General features: G+C 37.0%; 12 protein-coding genes across 12 annotated transcripts; 6 read left to right on the forward strand and 6 right to left on the reverse strand.

Annotated features, from left to right (window-relative positions):
• Positions 1 to 38: 38 nt before the first annotated feature.
• On the reverse strand, positions 39 to 1,151 carry AC631_03876 (NAD(P)/FAD-dependent oxidoreductase; the record flags this gene model as incomplete). Its single annotated transcript, XM_015612705.1, has 1 exon — positions 39 to 1,151. The coding sequence occupies one exon, from the start codon at positions 1,149 to 1,151 to the stop codon at positions 39 to 41; it is 1,113 nt and encodes a 370-aa protein (XP_015466462.1).
• Positions 1,152 to 1,533: 382 nt separating this feature from the next.
• On the reverse strand, positions 1,534 to 2,397 carry IPP1 (inorganic diphosphatase; the record flags this gene model as incomplete). Its single annotated transcript, XM_015612706.1, has 1 exon — positions 1,534 to 2,397. One exon carries the CDS (start codon positions 2,395 to 2,397, stop codon positions 1,534 to 1,536), a length of 864 nt encoding a protein of 287 aa, XP_015466463.1.
• Positions 2,398 to 2,645: 248 nt separating this feature from the next.
• Positions 2,646 to 3,653, reverse strand: SPO11 (Spo11p; the record flags this gene model as incomplete). Its single annotated transcript, XM_015612707.1, has 1 exon — positions 2,646 to 3,653. One exon carries the CDS (start codon positions 3,651 to 3,653, stop codon positions 2,646 to 2,648), a length of 1,008 nt encoding a protein of 335 aa, XP_015466464.1.
• A 311-nt stretch (positions 3,654 to 3,964) lies between these two features.
• AC631_03879 (uncharacterized protein) lies at positions 3,965 to 4,573 on the forward strand (the record flags this gene model as incomplete). The annotated part of the gene is made up of 1 exon (XM_015612708.1): positions 3,965 to 4,573. The coding sequence occupies one exon, from the start codon at positions 3,965 to 3,967 to the stop codon at positions 4,571 to 4,573; it is 609 nt and encodes a 202-aa protein (XP_015466465.1).
• Positions 4,574 to 6,304: 1,731 nt separating this feature from the next.
• Positions 6,305 to 9,037, forward strand: AC631_03880 (uncharacterized protein; the record flags this gene model as incomplete). Its single annotated transcript, XM_015612709.1, has 1 exon — positions 6,305 to 9,037. One exon carries the CDS (start codon positions 6,305 to 6,307, stop codon positions 9,035 to 9,037), a length of 2,733 nt encoding a protein of 910 aa, XP_015466466.1.
• A 308-nt stretch (positions 9,038 to 9,345) lies between these two features.
• On the forward strand, positions 9,346 to 12,039 carry AC631_03881 (uncharacterized protein; the record flags this gene model as incomplete). The annotated part of the gene is made up of 1 exon (XM_015612710.1): positions 9,346 to 12,039. The coding sequence occupies one exon, from the start codon at positions 9,346 to 9,348 to the stop codon at positions 12,037 to 12,039; it is 2,694 nt and encodes an 897-aa protein (XP_015466467.1).
• A 485-nt stretch (positions 12,040 to 12,524) lies between these two features.
• On the forward strand, positions 12,525 to 12,929 carry AC631_03882 (uncharacterized protein; the record flags this gene model as incomplete). The annotated part of the gene is made up of 1 exon (XM_015612711.1): positions 12,525 to 12,929. One exon carries the CDS (start codon positions 12,525 to 12,527, stop codon positions 12,927 to 12,929), a length of 405 nt encoding a protein of 134 aa, XP_015466468.1.
• Positions 12,930 to 13,057: 128 nt separating this feature from the next.
• On the reverse strand, positions 13,058 to 14,608 carry GIT1 (Git1p; the record flags this gene model as incomplete). The annotated part of the gene is made up of 1 exon (XM_015612712.1): positions 13,058 to 14,608. One exon carries the CDS (start codon positions 14,606 to 14,608, stop codon positions 13,058 to 13,060), a length of 1,551 nt encoding a protein of 516 aa, XP_015466469.1.
• A 955-nt stretch (positions 14,609 to 15,563) lies between these two features.
• Positions 15,564 to 17,288, forward strand: LEU42 (Leu42p; the record flags this gene model as incomplete). Its single annotated transcript, XM_015612713.1, has 1 exon — positions 15,564 to 17,288. The coding sequence occupies one exon, from the start codon at positions 15,564 to 15,566 to the stop codon at positions 17,286 to 17,288; it is 1,725 nt and encodes a 574-aa protein (XP_015466470.1).
• Positions 17,289 to 17,456: 168 nt separating this feature from the next.
• On the forward strand, positions 17,457 to 17,660 carry AC631_03885 (uncharacterized protein; the record flags this gene model as incomplete). The annotated part of the gene is made up of 1 exon (XM_015612714.1): positions 17,457 to 17,660. The coding sequence occupies one exon, from the start codon at positions 17,457 to 17,459 to the stop codon at positions 17,658 to 17,660; it is 204 nt and encodes a 67-aa protein (XP_015466471.1).
• Positions 17,661 to 17,714: 54 nt separating this feature from the next.
• INP51 (phosphoinositide 5-phosphatase) lies at positions 17,715 to 20,843 on the reverse strand (the record flags this gene model as incomplete). Its single annotated transcript, XM_015612715.1, has 1 exon — positions 17,715 to 20,843. One exon carries the CDS (start codon positions 20,841 to 20,843, stop codon positions 17,715 to 17,717), a length of 3,129 nt encoding a protein of 1,042 aa, XP_015466472.1.
• A 306-nt stretch (positions 20,844 to 21,149) lies between these two features.
• On the reverse strand, positions 21,150 to 21,863 carry AC631_03887 (uncharacterized protein; the record flags this gene model as incomplete). The annotated part of the gene is made up of 1 exon (XM_015612716.1): positions 21,150 to 21,863. One exon carries the CDS (start codon positions 21,861 to 21,863, stop codon positions 21,150 to 21,152), a length of 714 nt encoding a protein of 237 aa, XP_015466473.1.
• Between the last annotated feature and the right edge of the window lie 257 nt (positions 21,864 to 22,120).

Raw genomic sequence — 22,120 nt, forward strand, 5'->3', positions numbered from 1 at the left:
AAAATCATAATTACTTATATATTACAATACATAAATAATTAGGCTAACATATCGCCTGCTTTAGAAATCATGAAGTCCTTTGATTTTAAAAACTTGATGAAAAAGCTTGGAAAATTCCAGCCAAACATTAAACCAACACCCCCAGTTCTGGAAATAGGAACACCCAATGTAGTCTTTACAGGTGAATATGGCTTAAGTTTAGTATTCTTATTACCAAAGACTTCTAGGCTAACCACAGATTCGAAAGCCGCCATTTGGGAGTATTTTAGGCTTATAACGGTATTTTCACCGATCGCAAGAATATCACCTAAGCCTAACACATTGCGATGGCCCTTGACACGCAAGTATTCATCAGTATTCAAGTATCCTTTAGAATCGAGGAATTTTGGATCTAAAAATTCCGAATTAGGAGTTACACCATAAGCTGGAATAACAACATCAGCATTTTCAGATAAACCATCTTCAAATAAAACACTAGAACGAGTGCCACTTTTCTGAAAATTTGTAGATTTTTTATTGTTAATAACTTTAACACCTAATTCAGTTAACCTTGAAATAGTTTCAACAGATTTTCCAGGACCTAACTGTAAAAGAGGACCTGTCAGACCGGTGTACAATACTATTTCCTTCTCTTTTCCGTAGAGATAACCTAGTTCCCCAGCTGTCTCAACACCTGTTGGACCACCACCTAATATAATAATCTTCTTTGCATCTTTAGTTGTTCTATTCAATCTTTTTATGGAATCAATTGTATCTTGATGATCACCACCTAATTTGAATGCTGTGTCGTCTGTTCTAGAACCCGATGCCACAATTAAGTAGTCATAGTTAATTGACTGTTTGCCCTTACCATTTTCCACAATCAAAGAGTTATTTTCAAAATTAGTAGAAAGAACTTTTCCCAATATGAACTTGAAATCAACTCCATTTGAGTACTTCTCTAATGTTTTTTCAACCGGAAACAAAACTTTATCAATTTTCTCAGGTTCCATAATTAAGCGAGGACTGGCTACATTGAAAAAAGCATTTGTAGATGATGATATCAAGGTAACACGAGTTGACTTATCTTTATGGCCAAATATAGTTTTAGCTGCAGTGATACCAGCGTATGAACCGCCAATTATTACTATATGTTTCGAGGAGTCTGACATTATTTGCAAATCAAAAGTTTAACCTGTAGGCATAAATCGGACGATCGCGCATTTATGTTCGTATTTATTCGAGATGCTTAGAAATTGTTATTTTATTAATAAAAATTAATAATTATCTCCGTCGGATCTAGGCCTAATAAGGATATGGAAGACTGCTTCAAGCGAAAGAATATGGGATAACACCACTGTCGTCGACATTTTGCAATTTTTTTGTGAAATAAGCTTAGAAATAGCTCATTCTGATGACAAATGAGAAACCTATAGATTTGATTAGCATCTGAAAGTGTAACTGTAAGCTCTACTATTTTCAAAAGAGTCAAATAATTTTATTTATTTATTTCGCAGGTATACTGGATACAAATTATTTACATCAACTAATAAATTAATGAGCACCAGAAATGAAGAACCATTTGTCAACGGACTTGTCGATTGGAGCAGCTGGTTGAACAGAAGCTGGTGGGACATCGTTGGCAGCAGCTTCAGAGAAGGTTTGGGTAGAGGACAAAGTAGTGTTGTCTAAAGCAATACCCTTAGAGTCGGCAGATTCACCCTTGATTAACTTTTCCCAAGCTTCGCTACATTCATTGATGACTTCTTCGGCGTATTTCTTGTTCTTACATTCACCGGAGAAAGCGAATTGGTTTTCTGGCTTACCATCTGGAATCTTGTAGATTCTGAACCATTCGTTGGTGGCTCTCAATAAACCTGGTAAGTGGGTTTCAACATCTTCAATATCGTTTAACTTTGGAGCCAATGGGTCATTGACATCGATGACAATGATCTTCCAGTCGGTTTCACCTTCATCTAATAAAGCCATGACACCTAAGACCTTGACTTGCTTGACTTGACCGACATATGCGACTTGTTCACCAATTTCACAAACATCTAAAGGATCGTTATCACCCTTAGCCTTGGTTTCTGGGTGAACTTGGTTTGGGTCTTCCCAGGTTTGTGGGAAAGCACCGTAGTTGTGAATGTAACCGTGGTGTGGGAAACAGTTACGGACAAATCTCAACTTACCCTTCTTGGTATCTTGGAGAATTGGGTTTAACTTTTCTTCCTTAGAGATTTCTAACTTGGCGTTGGTCCATCTTGGAACTTCAACAATCATGTTTAAAACAGTCTTTTCTTCATTAGCATACAATGGAATATCATGGAATGGAGAGACTGGCTTACCATTTTGTTCAATGAAGACTCTGTAGTCTAATGTGTTTGGGGCACCAATTTGACGAGCTGTGAAAGACATTTTTATTTCTTAAATTCGATTAATTGAATGGAGAAAACAAAAATTAAAGGTATAAATCTGAAAAATCAAGTATAGCTTTCGGTGTTTCGTCGATCTACGTGGGAATGTTACCCGCAACACGTGTAATTATGTAATGGCTAAGCGGATCATTTTTTTTGGTTGCAGACTACCTTTTGTTAACAGCGATACAATAGTCATACCAGTGGCTTGGTGTTCTAGGATAGTGCTTGGAAAAGACGTATATGACGCTACTGAATGTATTGCTTGATTTTTCTCAAAATATATTCATTAGGACAGGAATCCACTATGTTCATTTCGGATTTTTTAAATAGAACCAAACCTCTTGTAAGTTCTCTGTGCCATTTGTTCAATTCTTGCTCTTCTGGAACAGGCCTTTGTAGCAGCTTAATGTCTCTAATGAAATTACTCATCATTCTCCAATCTCTAGCCGAAATATCTAACCACCCACTAGCATATTCCGTTAAAAAAACCCCGGCAAACGTTAACTTCGGACAGACGACCGAATCGAAGTTTTTGGCATACTTGTAGTTTTTGCAGATACTTAGACCATACACATCGGAATCCATAAACGCCATTATTGGTACTTTGGGATATGTTTCGCCCAATGATCCCACAAACCGCTTCGTGAGGCTATCTGGGAATCCCTTGCCCGTCACGGCAATCAAACTGACATCTATGTTTTGGATATACTTACAGAACGACTTGAAAACTGCCTCTTTTTCGATCACTACAATGCCCTTCGGAGGGTCAACGGCTTCCAACTCGTTTGTGCGCGGTATCAACACTGGCTCGTCCAACTCACACTCAATTCCCATCCGTCTAAACCGCATGTTGCCAAAAATAAGCCCTTTCTGCGACGCAAATATCTTGAGGTCCTTCTCAGCGCACATTCCTAGCGACCCCACTATGCATTCAATCAACTCGTTGGCAAACGGCTGTGATTTCTGGAACAACCCAACGTCCTGATAATACACATCTCTCTTGGTGGTGGTTCGATCCTGTACGAGATTGACGATCATTGTCTTCAAAACCTTGATAACCGCCGCAAATCGTCTTGCTTCCACCTCACTGCCGCCCAATTGTCCCACTTCGTAGCCTTTAATGCTCCCGGAATATGTTATCTTACGGCTCCTACAATATGGCTTGTGGAAAACAATTACAATATCGCCACTGATATTACTTCTAATCTGTTCCCATAATCCAAAAAGCTTTTGCAACGGTAATCTATATCGCATTAATATTTGGTGTCATAATAGCTTAATTTCTACTTTTAAAAAGGTCTATCATACGTCGGTTGCACATCTGGATAAAAATATACCTTAACCGGTTTAATTACATAGGTCTTATACTTCATTGGCTATTGTTTAGTAATTCGTAAAATCAGCCAAGAGATCCTAAGAGTTCCCTTTTCTACCGAATGAGAAATCAAACGAGAAAAAAATGAGACTGTGCCCGGCTCAAGGAATAAATGATTCTTATAAGAATATAAAAAAAGGGTCCGAAATCCGTATATAATATCAACTTCTGGAAGACATAAAGTATCAATATGTATATACAGAACGTCAATAAGAGAGACTGGGAAAATAGTTCATGGACATCAGGTGGAGGTGCAAGATGGGCCTTCTTTGCTGTGTTTATAGTGCTCATTCTTATAGTGGTGTTGGGAACTATTCGGGTAAATAAAAAGCGGTCCCAACAGGGAATTCAACCCATATATGGGACTCGTTGGATGACACCACCTTCATACGTGCAATCACAGACCCAATATAACCAGCCAAATACCAGAGACCCCGATATGCCTACAAATTATGTTCCAGCATACTCGGCCGAGGCAACTGAGTACGATATGGGATACTACGACAATAGTGGCAAATTCCATGCTAATCCAAATGCCAAGTCCCAGACAAACGTTGAGATGTCGGACGTTACATATCCTGAAAATGCACATCAGCGACTGAGCAGCGGAACTGCTGGGGCACCAGTGGGCCGGATACCTACGCTTCACGAACAGAGTGATGAGAATGACGACGAGGACTTGTACAGACCGCCACCGGGGCCACCTCCGTCAGCTGGTCGCTTGGATACAGGAGGAACAGCATCGACAGTCTCTCCTACGATACCAGGACAATTTCCTACCAACGATAGGGCCACATGAAGCTAATCATTAGAGTGCTGGAACACTACATTGTGATGCGAATAGAACGCCATTGATCACATACATCGATGTGTTTAAACAAATACCCGATGCCTATGGTATGGGGGAATGAACTCTGCTTAAGTGGGTCTAGTAAAATGAGAGGTGCAATGTTTAGAATCTGCAGAAATAATCACATTTATTTAAACTCATTCTGGTTGTTAGCATCCGTGATCAGGTCTTTGTTAATGGGTACTAATACGCTACCACAATATGCATAGTCATACTTTATAGTTAATCAAATTAATAATTCGATAAGATTTGTAGACTGGCATATTTTTAAAAATAAGCTGTTCTTTGTTCACTACTTGGTATATACTGTCATTTCTACGGTTCATTGAAGAGGTAAGAACGAAATAGTATAATGATACCATGTTATATTTTTGACTTAGTATCATAAAATTTGATTAAGAAATAGAATTCATGCTTTTCTGAAAATTTTTTGGAAGATTCCCGTTTAGTGGTTGTATACTCTCTACTCCCCATTGCATTAAACGACTACGGTTCTGTTTTACCGGTAAAGTAAATGCCAAATTTAAAACTGTAACTCTATGGCGACAAGTGTGAAATATATCGCTTATTAGTATGTACTAACATAACTTCAAGTATTAGCTAACTGTCTTGTAAAAGTTATGAACTACATACCCTTGATTATACTATATAGCATATGTAACGCTATAGACCGGAGAAAGAAAATTCCCGTCTTTACACCCCGGTAAAGAGCTTTCTGGTCGCATATTTCTGTCATTAACTTTTTCTACATTCTTCTTTCAGCTTCCTCTAAGTATCTCACTCACATCTAAACGCCTCGGCCATAGTATAACGCCCTTTTGTTAACAACAAAATCCAAACAAATACCGCGACTTGCATCACCGTGTTCAACGCAAATGCCGAATCTCACTTGCTTTACGGATACATACTTTAATAGTAAACTGTCGTCAATTTTAACAGTTCGTGCGTATTTGACGCAAGAAACTACACTAGTAGAGGAACTACTGCAATACACGTATTCGTATGGAAGCATCATCAAAACACACTTCTCAGAAAATATTCTGAAAAAACACCTCAAAAATGGGAATAAAATTTTTTACAGGACCTGGTAATAGTATCTTCAAAAGACTATATTCCCCATGTGAACATGTAAAGAAGCATCAATATGTGCCGTGGTCTTCTTCACCCATCGATCATCCATCGGCGATGTTCATACGATCACTTAAATGTAAAACCGTCTTCTTCAAAACAACAACTATACTGCATGGTCGTTACTTTACAATCTGTATTCACCCGTGTTTCGATGTCTCATGTAAATGAAGTTTCCTTATGACATCATACTTACCGGGCGCGGTCTTTTAAAGTTGCTCATACCAGCAGCATGTTTGTATATTGAATAATTATGTACACACCCCACATGCCAGCCTTCTTCCTTGGACCAATAGAAAAACTATAACTGAATTTGTTTGTTTGTTCAGCATCGGCCCACATGACGACAATTGCTTAAGCCGTGCCATAAACAGTTTTGTGAAGAATTTCATATGATAAAGAATGAAATTTTATTGTTTAGGAAAGTACTCTCTGCTATTGTCCCTTATTGCTCATCTTAGGAATCCGTGACTTTCAAAAATATACATATAAGGGCAATTGGTTGTTGTTTTTCGTTTTCAATAGGTTTTAAGACGAATTGACTTATTTAAGATGGCTAGCAGTAGTGGAGAATCGGATAATTCCGTTTCTCAATTTGTATCTACGTTAATACCTACATTGGTTATTGCGCTTATTTTCTATTTAGCATTTATTGGTATTAGAAAGAAGCAACAAAGAGTTTATGAACCAAGAAACGTTGTCGAAACAGTTTCACCAGACTTGAAGCCTGGTGAATCTCCAGCTGGAATTTTTGGATGGGTGTCGTTTTTATTGCACAAACCAGAAACATATATTATTCAACAAGCAGGTGTTGATGGATATTTCTTCATCAGATTCCTCTTTCAATTTGCCGTGGTATGCTTCATGGGATGCTGTATTTTATGGCCTGTTTTGTTCCCTGTCAATGCTACGGGTGGAAATGGTCAAGAAGGATTGAATATTTTATCATATGCTAATGTTAAGGACAAGAATAGATTTTTTGCTCAGATCTTTTTGAGTTGGGCGTTCTTCGGTTCTGTATTATTCTTGATTTACCGTGAATTGGTGTACTATACCACTTTTAGACACGCTCTTCAAACCACTCCATTATATGATTCTTTGTTATCGTCCAGAACCTTGTTATTGACTGAGGTTCCTGAGAACTTATTGAAGGAAGATGAATTGAGAGGTTACTTTCCTACAGCCACCAATGTGTGGTATGCCCGTGATTACACTGAATTAACCAAGAAGGTTAAGGAAAGAAACAAGCTCACCAACAAGTACGAAGGTACTTTGAACAAGACACTTACCAAGGCTGTTAAAATCAGAAATAAGGCATTGAAGAAAAATAAGGAGCCTCCTTTACCAGCCGATGATTTAGATAAGTACTTGAAGGATGGTAAGAAGAGACCAACCCACAAATTGAAATTCTTGATCGGTAAGAAGGTTGACACGTTGACTTACTGTCCAGAAAGATTAGGAGAATTAAACACTGAAATCAAGAAGGACCAAGCTCAGCACAATGCTAACACTCAAATTCCATCTGTTTTTATTGAATTCCCAACTCAATTAGAATTGCAAAAAGCTTACCAAGCTATTCCTTATAACAAGGAATTAGGTAATTCTAAGAGATTCAGTGGATTAACTCCAGATGATGTGATTTGGGAGAATTTGCATTTGACTACGACTAAGAGGAGAATCAAGAAGGTAATTGCTTCTACTGTATTAACTTTGATGATTATTTTCTGGTGTATTCCTGTTGCTGTAGTTGGTGCTATTTCAAATATTACTTTCTTGATTAAAAAGGCCCCTTGGTTAGAATTTATTAATAATATGCCAGATAAGCTTAAGGGTATTATCACAGGTCTTTTGCCAGTTGTTGCATTGGCTATTTTGATGTCTTTGGTTCCACCATTTATCAAGAAAATGGGTAAGGTTAGTGGTTGCATAACAATTCAACAAGTTGAATCTTATTGTCAAGCCTGGTTTTATGCCTTTGAAGTTGTCCACGTATTTTTGGTGGTAGCTTTATGTTCTTCTTCTATTTCTGCTGTCCCAGATATTGTGGAGAATCCATCTTCTCTTATGCCATTATTGGCTCAACAATTGCCAAAATCTTCCAATTTCTATATTTCTTATCTTTGTTTACAAGGTTTAACAATTTCTGCGGGATTATTGTTACAAATTGTTGCATTAATTTTAGCTCAAATATTGGGTAAGATCTTGGATGGCACTCCAAGGGCTAAATGGAACCGTTGGAACACTTTGGGTCAACCCTTCTGGTCCGTTATTTATCCAGCTTATGAATTGTTATGTGTTATTGCATTCGCATACTCTATCATTGCTCCATTAGTGTTGGGATTTGCGTTCGTTACGTTTGTTTTGATATATTGCGCTTACATGTACTTATTAGTTCATGTTTTACAACCAAACAAGACAGATGCCCGTGGTAGAAACTATCCAAGTGCATTGTTCCAGTTATTCGTTGGCCTTTATTTAGCTGAGATTTGTCTTACAGCATTGTTTGTTTTCGGTAAGAATTGGGCTGCTGTCGCCTTAGAAGGTATTATGATTGCGGTCACTGCTCTTTGTCATATCTATTACAAATGGAAGTTCTTGCCATTATGGGATGTTGTTCCTGTATCTGCTATTAGATATGCTGCTGGTGATGCAACATACCAATATCCAATGCACGATCAAGGCAGGAAAGAAATTAAGATTGAAGGTGAGAACTACTGGCAAGGTGGAAACCAATTAGGTTTAACTGGTGATCATGATCAACAAGTATTGCCAAACGTTCATGAAAAGGATGCCTACTTGGGAACTGGCTCTGACTCAATTATTAATGATGGTACCAGCCAATCTAAGGTAACTACCGACTCGAAACAACCGTTCAATAGAAACAATACCGTCAATGGAAATGTAGTTGACGAAAAGGCAGTTGGTGTTGCAGGTACTGGGAACAAACCTATTACCTCCGAGCCTCAAGGTTCTAAGCTCACCAGATTCTTCAAGCCTAAGTTACAAACCTTTGACTTTGTTAGAGATAATATGCCTGAACCTTACTTCAACTACATTGAATACAACCCAGATTTCATAAGAAACGCCTATGAAGATCCTGTTGTCAACGACGAAGAACCACATATCTGGATCGCCAGAGACGACATGGGATTATCTGAAATTGAAAAGAATAAGGCTTTAGAAAACGGAGTCGATGTTTCTGATGAGAATGCTATGTACAACGAAAAGGGTGCATTAATCTACACGGGTGCCCCACCTTCGTACGAAGAAGCTTTGAAAATATAATCTTATAATGTTCGTGTTTTGTCTGTTTTAATATCGAAGACAGTTGTATAGTTTTTTAATTTTGATTTATTTATTACTTCTTGCCGATTCTATTTAATTAGCTACTTTCTTTTAATGTTTTAAATTTTTGATAATCATTGGTGTAGGGCTTTTCAATGTAGGGTCAACCAGAGTTAATCTCGCATAATTTAGTTGATCGTAAACATGATCTTGCATGATCACTTTATGGCTCACATACGAGAAATACTCCCAAAAAAATTTACTCATTTAGTTTCGTTCAGGTTGGAAGACATATTGAATAACTAAAGATGGCTGGAACAACAGAAGATAATTCCGTTTCACAATTTGTATCTACGTTAATACCAACATTCGTACTTGCTGCAGTATTTTACCTAACTTTTATTCGCATTAGAAAGAAGCAACAAAGAGTTTATGAACCAAGAAACGTTGTCGAAACAGTTTCACCAGACTTGAAGCCTGGTGAATCCCCAGCTGGATTTTTTGGATGGGTGTCATTTTTATTGCACAAACCAGAAGTCTATATTATCCAGCAGGCAGGTGTTGATGGCTATTTTTTCATAAGATTTCTTTTCGAATTTGCGGCCATTTGTTTTATTGGATGCTGTATTTTATGGCCAATTTTATTCCCTGTTAATGCAACTGGTGGAAATGGTCAAGAAGGATTGAATATTTTATCATATGCTAATGTTAGGAATAAAAACAGGTTCTTTGCTCAAATTTTCTTGAGTTGGGTCTTCTTTGGTGCTGTATTATTCTTGATTTATCGTGAATTGGTGTACTATACCACTTTTAGACACGCTCTTCAAACCACTCCATTATATGATTCTTTGTTATCGTCCAGAACCTTGTTATTGACTGAGGTTCCTGAGGACTTATTGAAGGAAGATGAATTGAGAGGTTACTTTCCTACAGCTACAAATGTGTGGTATGCTCGTGATTATACTGAATTAACCAAGAAGGTCAAGGAAAGAAATAAGCTCACCAACAAGTACGAAGGTACTTTGAACAAGACACTTACCAAGGCTGTTAAAATCAGAAACAAGGCATTGAAGAAGAACAAGGAGCCTCCTTTACCAGCCGATGACTTAGATAAGTACTTGAAGGATGGCAAGAAGAGGCCAACCCACAAGTTGAAATTCTTGATCGGTAAGAAGGTTGACACTTTAACTTACTCTCCAAAAAGATTAGGAGAATTAAACACTGAAATTAAGAAGGATCAAGCTCAGCATAATGCTAACACTCAGATTCCATCTGTTTTCATTGAATTCCCAACTCAATTGGAATTGCAAAAGGCTTACCAAGCTATTCCTTATAACAAGGAATTGAAATGTGCTAGAAGCTTCACTGGATTAACCCCAGATGATGTGATTTGGGAGAACCTACCTTTGACTCCAACCAAAAGGAGAGTCAAGAAGATTATTGCTAATACTGTGTTAACTTTAATGATTATTTTCTGGTGTATTCCTGTTGCTGTAGTTGGTGCTATTTCAAATATCACTTTCTTGATTAAAGTAGCGCCTTGGTTAGAATTCATTAATAATATGCCAAGTAAGCTTAAGGGTATTATCACAGGTCTTTTGCCAGTTGTTGCATTGTCTATTTTAATGTCTTTGGTTCCACCATTTATCAAAAAGTTGGGTAAGGTTAGTGGTTGCATAACAATTCAACAAGTTGAATCTTATTGTCAAGCTTGGTTTTATGCCTTTGAAGCTGTCCACGTATTTTTGGTGGTAGCTTTATGTTCTTCTTCAGTTTCTGCTGTCCCAGATATTATGGAGAATCCATCTTCTCTTATGCCATTGTTGGCTCAACAATTACCAAAATCCGCTAATTTCTATATTGCTTACCTTTGTTTACGAGGTTTGGCAATTTCTGCAGGCTTGTTGGTCCAAATTGTTGCATTAATTTTAGCCCAGTTCTTGGGAAAGATCTTGGATGGTACTCCAAGAGCTAAATGGAACCGTTGGAATACTTTGGGTCAACCCTTCTGGTCCGTAATTTACCCCCCTTACCAATTGTTGTGTGTGATAGCGTTTGCCTACTCTATTCTTGCTCCATTAGTGTTGGGGTTTACGGTCGTTACGTTTGTTTTAATATATTGCGCTTACATGTACTTATTAGTTCATGTTTTACAACCAAACAAGACAGATGCCCGAGGTAGGAACTATCCAAATGCTTTATTACAATTATTCGTTGGTCTTTATTTAGCTGAGATTTGTCTTACTGCTATGTTTGTTTTCGGTAAGAATTGGGCTGCTGTCGCCTTAGAAGGTATTATGATTGCGGTTACTGCTCTTTGTCATATCTATTACAAATGGAAGTTCTTACCATTATGGGATGTTGTTCCTGTATCTGCTATTAGATATGCTGCTGGTGATGCAACATACCAATATCCAATGCACGATCAAGGCAGGAAAGAAATTAAGATTGAAGGTGAGAACTACTGGCAAGGTGGAAACCAATTGGGTTTAACTGGTGATCATGATCAACAAGTATTGCCAAACCTTCATGACAAGGAAACCTTGGAAACTGGCTCCGACTCAATTAATGACGGTACTTACAGCCAATCTAAGGTAATCACCAACTCAACACAACCAACTAATAGAAATACTATCCCTGATGAGACGACACTTGGCTCTGGAATTCGGACTACTAAGCCAAGGGGTTCCGCGTTTTCAAGATTTTTCAAACCTAAGTTGCAATCCTTCGACTTTGTTAGAGATCATATGCCAGAACCTTACTTCAACTATATTGAATACAACCCAGATTTCATTAGAAACCCTTATGATGATCCCGTTGTCAAAGACGAAGAGCCACATATATGGATCGCCAGAGACGACATGGGATTATCCGAAATTGAAAAGAATAAGGCTTTAGAAAACGGAGTCGATGTGTCTAATGATAATGCTATTTACAATGAAGAGGGCACTCTTATCTACACGGGTGCCCCACCTTCGTACGAAGAAGCTTTGAAGGTCTAACCCAATAGTGTAGTGTGTCTTTTTGCGTTATCACGTTATGTCTGCTTTAGTATCAAGACTATTGTAAAGTTTTGATATCCATTTACTTCTTGGCGAATTTTTCAATTATTTAGGTAACAATTAATTCTTTCTTATTTCAACAGTTCTTGATGTAGGGTCCCCAGAATTAGTCTTGTATGGTTAGCCAATTTATCTCCGAGCTCCGATATAGAGATTGCTCTTCGCAGTGCTGCAACTGCACCCCTTTCAATTCCAAATCAATACACCCGTAATAAACTAAGGTTGCGAATTTGGTAAGCATAGTTCAGTCATTAGCAACATAGGGTTAACTCCACCTTTAGTCATATAAATAGGAAAACGAATCAGCGATTTAGTATTTCGTATTATATTTGAGGCTATTTAAAGTAGATTACCAATTGTATCTAAGCGTACAATCATTTAAAGGTCTATCAATCATTTCAAGAGTTTGCAATTTCAATATCACAATGTTTAGAAGAATTCCATTAAGAGCAAAGCCAGCTCTAACTATATTTCGTCGTAATCTTGTGGATGCCGAAATCAACATACCTAAACGTGTTATTCCCGAAAAGGATATCGATGGACCCTCTGCAAGTCTTAATAACGGGGTTAAGGGCCAAAAAACATTTCCTTCTGGTTCAGCTAAGAAGAACTTCTTCAAAGAATTACCAAAAGCTATACAAGCTCTTATTGCAATAGGCACAATTATGATATTTTGGCCTATGGCAACAGTAGGAATAAGTAACTTTACGCATTCAGTTCCCAGTGAGAGTACTTCAGCTGTGAAAATAGGTCCTAAAGGTACAACAACCGTGGATATTCCTCAGACTTACGCTCATCTCGATAAACCAACAGAAGATGAAGACGAGTAATTATAACATATTGTTTACGTATAATTATACACGATCTGAATTATTTTCCTAATTATGTATTAAAATGTTAATGTAGAAACGTAGAAATGCTCAGTAATGAATTGACAGAAAAGAAGTTATTTGCCTAATTAAATCACTTTAAATTGAGGATCATCATCGTCTGAACTAGCTTGGAGTTCTTCATCCTTGGATGGTTCGCCTGGGATACCGAAGTCACCTTCCCAACCATTATCGATCAAATAGTTCTTGAATTTGATATCCTCTTCCAATAAATCGTCTTCTTTCAAATGAGGAATGAAGAAAAACGCTACCAAGACACCAGCTAAACCACAGATAGCCGCAATTATGAATGTCCATTTTGCCCCCTTATGATTTTGAATTGGGGTAAATGTCTCAGTACCTACGACGGCCCCAACTTTACCCAAGGCTGCACTGAGGCCGTAACATGTGCCTCTTATAGGTGTAGCAAATGATTCCAGTGATACTAATCCCATCATATCTCCCGGACCCAAGTTACCAGAACTCATCATAAGGCCATAAAAGACAATGAACAACGCTGGAATACTCTTTATTTTATCATAGCCTATTCCCACGATCAAACCGAAAACGATATAACCACAGAAACCAACAATTAAAGTATATTTTCTACCAATTCTATCACATAAATAGGCTCCAATAAACACACCTGGAATAGCTATGATACCCATTAACAATTGCCATTCAGCGATCTTTTCTATGTCGGTAGTATCATCCAATACTGTTTTAATAATCCCAGCTGAAAAGACACCGTTAGGGAATGTAACAAAATCATACAAAAACCAACACCCGCAGGTACCAAGAAATCTTGGCCAATAGTACTTTAAAGCTAGCCAGTATGGAACCCGTCTCTTGATGGCACTTTTCTTATACAACTCAGAAGTAGCCATTTTAAGACGGAAATAGAATACGGATAACGGCCAAAATGCACCAATGGCGAACATAGCTCTCCATAATCCAGAGCTGACACCTTTTGTGATTTGATAAACAATCAAAAAGATGATACTTGCAAAGGGTCCACCGAAGGATAATGGTAAGTTAGTACATAACGTAAATACACCACCTCTTCTCCTTATTGATTCATTTGCAGCTTCGTTGGCAGAAACTGACGAGGCAGGGTATTCGGCCCCAATACCAAACCCCGTCACACCTCTTGAAATAAGCAACATCCAAAGCATTCCGTTGGTAGTAACACCATGAGATGCAGCACACATAATAGTACCCAAAATTAAGAAAACAGTTGCAACCACAATTGACCATTTACGCCCAATATAGTCACAAGTAAATCCTATAGCTACCTGTCCAAAAATGGTTCCAACCAAACTTGCGTTCGAAATAGCTGTTTTCATTTTTGCATCGTATGCTATTGGGTGCAATACCGGGAAAACAACATTTAACATCGTCATAACATTATTTTGGTACCCGTCAGATATCAAAGCAAATCCAGCACACAAGACAGTCAACACGTCTCTTATTTTAGTACCACCAGCAAATCTTTGTCTTCTTAACTCGGAGTCATGGACAAAATGCTTTTTATGTCCGTCATTGCTTGCTATAATATCATCTGAAGACTGATAAGACTGAGACCTGATAATATTGACAGGCTTTTGATCCTTTTGCATTTCGCTTTCTACCTGGCTCATTCTCACTAGATAAAAAAATACCCTTGACCTGATCCTCGTTAATTGGAATACAATAGATTTTTAAGAAGGCTCCGGCGTGTATTTATACTTTCAGAATAATAGAAATTCCCCCTCTTAATTCTTAAAGGAAATTAAAGTGTAGGTGCCATTTTTTCCTTTTGGCTAGAAATTTCATTAGTTAATTTAACTCCCTTGCATTGACACGTTCAATATTGATGTACATCACACGTTGTTTAGCTACTAAGCTTTGGTTATTCATATGCTTCGTGAGCTTATCTTTAGCACCACGTGCAGATATGTCGCTTTTGGCATTATAATTGAAGTATTTTTAAGTGCAAACTGCGTCCTATCATAGTTTATTTCAACGCATCTAAAACTAGTTCTACGATATTCTATTTACTATTTCTATGATTGTATGACACATGTCAATCCACTTTATTACTTGGTCATCTTATTTATCGCTGCCAGTTGTCTAGAGTAAAATCTCCGTATTTTTGCTATGTACGAGCAAACGACAGATTTTTGCCCAATTAGGAAAGAGTACGAATGGCTTCTTTTTTCCCACGTTTGAATCATCAGACGAGAGATAGAATAAATCCAAAGCATAAAGCGTTGTATACGATGACTGCGCAATTGTACTTGTACGATCTCGAAAACGTTTAAACGTGGTTAGAACCTGAGGTAATAAGCTCTTAGTAGCGTGTCGAAAGGGTGCAGATCGGCTACCGAACAGAGAACTCGGGATTACCGAGCGATTAGCCGTGTCATTTGTCTTCATCACGTCCCCCACATGACCTCCACACCGACGTCCTAAGCTTACATAACATCAGGTCATTTTTGTCGCGAACTTATATAATCAATGGACTGAAAATTTCAATTATTACTCACACCATTAGTATAAAGAGTACATTTTGCATCATTATTCTGGGGATAATTTTATTCATAAACATATAAAATGCCAATGTTAAAGGACCCTTCGGTCAAGTACCAAAGATTTGAGCTGATTAAATTACCAAACCGTCAATGGCCAAGCAAAGACTTAGACAAGACGCCTAGGTGGTTATCTACTGACCTTAGAGATGGGAATCAGTCTTTACCAGATCCTATGTCTATTTCTGAAAAAAAGGAATATTTCACTAAGTTGATCGATATTGGATTCAAGGAGATTGAAGTTGCATTTCCAGCTGCGTCCCAGATCGATTTCGATTTCACTAGATATGCTATTGAAACCGCCCCTTCAGACGTTTCGATCCAGGTTTTGTCTCCATGTAGAGAAGATTTGATCAAAAGAACCGTTGAATCGTTAAGGGGTGCCAAGAGGGCCACGGTACACATTTACCTTGCTACTTCTGACTGTTTCCGTAACGTTGTTTTTGGAATGTCCAAGGAACAATCTGTCGAATTAGCTGTCAAGTGCACTAAATTAGTGAGATCATTGACTAAGGACGACCCAACTCAAAAAGACACTATTTGGGACTTTGAATTTTCTCCAGAAACATTTTCTGACACCAGCTTAGAATTTGCCGTTGAGATCTGTGAAGCAGTGAAGTCAGCATGGGAGCCTTCAAAGGAAAGACCAATCATATTTAACTTGCCTGCCACCGTGGAAATGGCCACTCCAAACGTATATGCCGATCAAATTGAATACTTTTCTACCAACATTTCGAATCGTGAAACTGTCTGTATCTCATTACATCCTCACAACGACAGAGGATGTGCTGTTGCAGCTGCTGAATTAGGTCAAATGGCCGGAGCCGACAGAATTGAAGGTTGTTTATTCGGAAATGGTGAAAGAACGGGTAACGTAGACTTAGTGACTTTAGCCCTTAACTTGTATACTCAAGGTATTTCCCCACACTTAGATTTCTCTGATATTAATTCAGTGATTAACATAGTGGAAAAGTGTAACAAGATTCCAATCCACGCAAGAGCACCTTACGGTGGTTCTTTAGTTGTTTGTGCATTTTCTGGGTCGCATCAAGATGCCATCAAGAAAGGTTTCAACGCTCATTCTAAGCAAATCAAAGAATCCAAAGGCAAGAGTGTTCACTGGAAATTACCATACTTACCATTGGATCCAGAGGATATTGGAAGAACCTATGAAGCTATTATCAGAGTCAATTCTCAATCTGGTAAGGGTGGTTCATCCTGGGTTATTTTGAGAAACCTTGAATTAGACTTACCTAGAGGCTTGCAGGTTGATTTCTCTAAGGTAGTTCAAGCAAAGGCAGAAATCAAGGGACAAGAATTATCTAATGAAGAATTATGTGAATTATTCAAGGAAGAATATTATATTGATTACGAAAAGGACAAGACCATTGACCAATACTACAAGTTGCTCGATTACTCAATTTCAAATTCGAAAGAAGGTGTTAGAACCATTGATGTTGACTTACAGATTAATAACGAGACTAAATCTATAAAGGGTCAAGGTAACGGTCCTATTTCGGCATTTGCTGATGCTATATGCAAAGATTTAAATATCAATATTGATGTTAAACACTACCATGAACACTCCTTAGGAGATAAGTCCAATTCTAAAGCTGCAACATATATTGAAGTCGTCTTAGATGATAAGTCCACTAGATGGGGTGTTGGTATCCACGAGGATGTTTCGCAAGCTTCATTCTTATCTTTGATTTCTATTTTAAATGGTCTTCGTAGAGCCAGAGGTGATTAAATGTGTCTGAACTCGTTGTTGGATGCTAGTTTTTTAATTCCGTGTATCTATCTTACATAGTTAACAATAAAATCTATTTTGTGTAATTTTAGGTATTGATACTCCAAATGTAGATTATAAACCATCAATCAAGATCAACAAGAACTAAGGTTCGTGTTATTATTAGAGATGACACAAGATAGTGAACTTGATTTCGCTCTGGCTTATAAGCAAATAAATGAAGCAGAAGTTCAGGCAGACAGTTTAGAGAAGATGTTGGACCAACTTGATGCCAAGATGGACTCGATATTGAAAGAGGCCGAAAACATAAATTTCAACGGTACTAATGAAACGAATAAAAATAATGAAGATAATTCAGAACCATCGAATTAGCTCAAATAGAGAAGCGAATAATATAATCTAGACTCTATTAAATTGTCTATATACTTATTTATCATTTAATAAATTTAGCAAAGATTTTTTAGAGATGAATTCCGGCTCGTCAGTTTTCAGGAATGGGTTATGTGGCAATTTTGGGTTGATTAGATTTACATTACCATCAGGGAAGTTTTCAGGATTCAATTCTGGAATGCTAATCTTTGCTGGTTTACCACTCTCAAGCCACCATTTCATAACATCGGAACTAGGCGCAGGTAATACTTTATCATCAAAATCAGCATCAAATAAAGTTAAATTATTGCTTGTAATTAACGACTCATTAATATCACCAATACTCTTTCTATAATTTTCGTATAATTCGTGAGATAAATTCTTTTTGATACTCTCGTCAATCACGTTGGCAGACATAGTAAATGTTGCATGAACAGGTCTGTGATCTGAGAATATCAAATCTGGCGTTGAATCATATGATAATTGTTTAATAATCTTATTTCTTGATAAACTTAAAATTCTGTCAGTCCAAGCAGGGATTCTTTGCTTTTCAGATGTATCATAGCTTTTTGTACCATTATCAAATTTATATGTTGGAGCAAATGTTATTTCCATCTCATCAAAGAATGGAAAACTTTCTCCATTGGCCATTTGCTTGTTTAGTTGGTCATATTCAAATATTTTAGAGAATTCCTTCTTTTCAATGAGTGGCTTTATCTGTTCATTTGTTAGTCCAACCCGGTAATTAAAATCACCTAACCAAATCACTGCATCATGATCTCTAATTCTTCTATTTTTTGAGAACTTAATTCCCTTTGCAATAGACTTATAGTTTTGATGTCTTTCGTCCGTATTACTTAGACCAGCAGCCAAATGTGACGCAACAAGACAGATTTCGGAATTAGAATAGTTAAAACTCACTGCCACAGCACCTTTGTTTGCTCCCATTCCTCCGAATCCTGTTTTTTTAAATGATCCTTCAACATTGCTTACATTTTCAATTTTGTTTTCATTAATGAATAAAAATATTGCTATGCTTCCAATCTGACCACACCAAAGGGAAGCATATTTGTTATGATTTGGATTATGTTCTTCTAATGTATTCTTTATTTTCTTTTCCCAGAAATTTCTATTTGTTGAATCTGGAGTTACCATTTTACCTGCTGTTAATTCAGTAACTTCTTGAAATCCAATAAATACTACATCATAGTCACTGGTCGTATTATCCTTTTTAGGAAAAAGCCATTCAGATATGTCTCCCTCATAACAAAGACCATTTACGTTGAAGGTACTTGCATAAATAGATATGTCTTCATAAGAACTGAACTGTTTAGCCATTTTATTTAATTCCCTTGTAACATAATCATGTATTGGATTATGTAGTTTTAAATCCACTTGATCTTGCAAATGACCCAATAATTTTAGCATTGCCATTTCGCTGGGCTTTGGATTGACAACGCTACCTAAATATTTCTTGGAAAGATGTGACTTAACTGAACTTTTAGTAGAAGAACCACTCGATGCTTGCAATTTTGATGAATTTGAGAAATAACTTGAAGTGATTTTGGACAAATACTCATCATTTTCATACCATAATTTAGCATGCTTAATGAATAAATCAGGATCTACCGCAATTCCAGTATCACGGAATGCTAATTCAATAACTTCTTGACTTATAATTTTAGAAACAAAATTTGCTTTTTTAAGACTGTCGAATGAATTTATACGAAAAACTCCTAGTTGCTTACCAGTGAAATTTTTCTTGGACTTCTCGTAAAACAACGCTCCATAATCAATTATGGAATCAACCAAAATATTGGATATATTACGAGGATTCGAAGGTGTATAGCCATACTTTCTTATTGTAGCTAAATTAATTGGCAAATCAGTATATGGCAACTTGTAATTTAAAGACATTTTTCCGTTTGCGTTTGAGGAATTATTCTTATTAGTGTTGTTATTAAAATAATCAATATGCTTTTTATAATTGTCATTGAGTTCACCTTTATAACCATCCGATGATAATAAGTTAACAATATGGACCTCACTGAACTGATTAACGAGTTTATCAAAGTGTCTTGTAAAGGCATGTTGAGATGCTTCAAATGACCTTGGTGTGGAAATCTTCTTATTCTTTTTAGACGACAAAAGCGACTTCTTGTTAGGATTCTCTAACTCCCAAAATGTTGGAACATTTCCTCTTACTAGGACATACGAGAAACAAATCTTTTTAGTATATATAATTATTTCAGTTTCAACAAAATTCGAAACATCCCCTTTATCATCAACACCCCAGTCACCAAATAAGGGACCATTTTTCATGCATGATTGCTTTGAAATAATTGTCAACAACGCCTCTTCATTTGGTGTTATAGATGTGTTGACAGTTTGGGCAAATCCTCTTGTAATAGTAGTTAAAAATCCTGTCAAATCGAATTGTAATCTATCAGGAGGTGATAATCGATTACGAAATTCAATAAATTCCGAGATCATGTAAGAATTCCACATAAACCTCTTAAAGTAAGGGGAATCCGCCATTAATGTGAATGTTGGATCATTTATATCTCGGAACCCTCGTTCTTGAATATTAGAAGTTATATCGAAATCTTTAGAATAATAAAATGCACCCAGCTCAAGCAATTTCCTTACTGATGCAGCAGGATATCCAGAAGTAACCTTTTCTGGGTCATATTGGGGTGATTGCAGGTTGGAGTTTTGTGTTTCTTCTTCATTAACCACCAACTTGTTAATTAAATAGTCGTATTCATCATTATTCAAACAATAGAAATCAACACCGGTAATCCTTTGAATATCTTCACCTATCATTGGAGATGCAATCTTTGCTTGAGCCGTTATAAATCCTAGGTAGATGTTATTATTCACATTCAAAAGTCCAAGAAACCCAAGTAGCTGTCTGTTCAGTTTGGACTTATTTGGAGTTATATCTTTATAATTACTTAACTTCAATAAATCCTTTCTGACAAACTCGACAATTACCTTGTTAGATGATAATCTTCCTTTGGAATCAACTCCTTGGCTTGATGTACTTCCATGGTGATGATGATGCAAATGCATATGGTGGTGGTTGGAATTTTTGTAGACAGGGAAAGGGTGTCTAATAATCAACGCATAGTTATTACTAACTATTATAAGTGTTCGTGGTCTCTCATTGAGGTACAATTTCATCCTATAAAGCCGATTTTAAGAAGAGTAAAATAAGTATACGTATCGAAGTGGTCCAGCTTAAAAAGGCTGTACAGTAGAGTTGCGCAGTGCGACATATATCATACTAAATGTTAGACATAATACAAACTCTAAGGGACAAGTAAAATACTTATAAGAGTCAAAATACGAAGTTACGGATTAAAGATTAATAATTGATTTAACCCAAAATATTCAGGTAACTAATTTATATATTATAAAACACATACAACGTAAATGAAGAGAAAATAGCGAAGTTTTCTTTACATATCTCAACCTTATGCAAAAAATCTAGTATGCCTTTTTCGATTTCTTTTGTTTCAAATGAGCTTCTGGAATCCATTCAGAATTGTAGGCTTTACCAGTGGCAACAGAAATAGGACTTGGGGATGATGCTTTCTTAGAAGTTTTAGCGATTGGGGCAGTTCCTTCGATATATCTCTTGCCCCAAATATCATACACAAAGTAAAGAATAGCACCAATAGTAGCGACTAAAACTGCTTCCAAAAACAATAATTGAAGGTTGAAGAATGAGATTGGTAAATCGTTGACTGAAGCCAATTGTCCTCTAGCTTGGATAAACTTTAAATCGTCGTCGACGGCAACAAAGATTTGAGGAGTCAACAAGTAGTTGTCTGCAACTAAGTTCAATTCAATCTTTTGGATGAAGCTAGCTTTTTCACCAGCAGGAACCAAAACTGGACCCACAGCTGCTGCTGTTAAGTTTGTTTTAATATTTCCATTAGCTGGGTCACGGAAAGAGCCACCAACACCAACAATAGAGATTTCCTTATCTTCGTTATTGGCCACACTGTATTCCAACGAAATGGCTTCACCGTTGGTCAATTCGGCAACATCGGTGTTTGAAATCTCTGGAAATTCCGAGATTTTGTAGTCTACGACAAAGTTAATTGATCCCGTAGCCTTTTCAGAGTCAATTGGAGCAGCAATAGCAGAAGAAGCAACAGCAACCAATGCAGTAATTATAGAAAACGATAATTTCATTTTACGGTAATGTATGATTCGTGAGAGTTAGTGGTTATTAGTTTTGATTAAACACGGTGGACATAAATAGTGGACAGTAGTAAGCTCACATGACTTTCACAATTTTTTTTCAAATATCACCAGTTTGGTAAGTAGGTCTAAGATAACTGTCAACCAGTTTATGAATATAGTATAATATCAACTCGTTAAAGGACGTCGATTTCGAGGAATGATATTATGTTGGAAAAATCTGGTTACTAGGTTGGTGTTGAGGAGAA

Source organism: Debaryomyces fabryi (genome assembly GCF_001447935.2).
Source record: "Debaryomyces fabryi strain CBS 789 chromosome Unknown contig00091, whole genome shotgun sequence".
Lineage (NCBI taxonomy): Eukaryota > Fungi > Ascomycota > Pichiomycetes > Serinales > Debaryomycetaceae > Debaryomyces > Debaryomyces fabryi.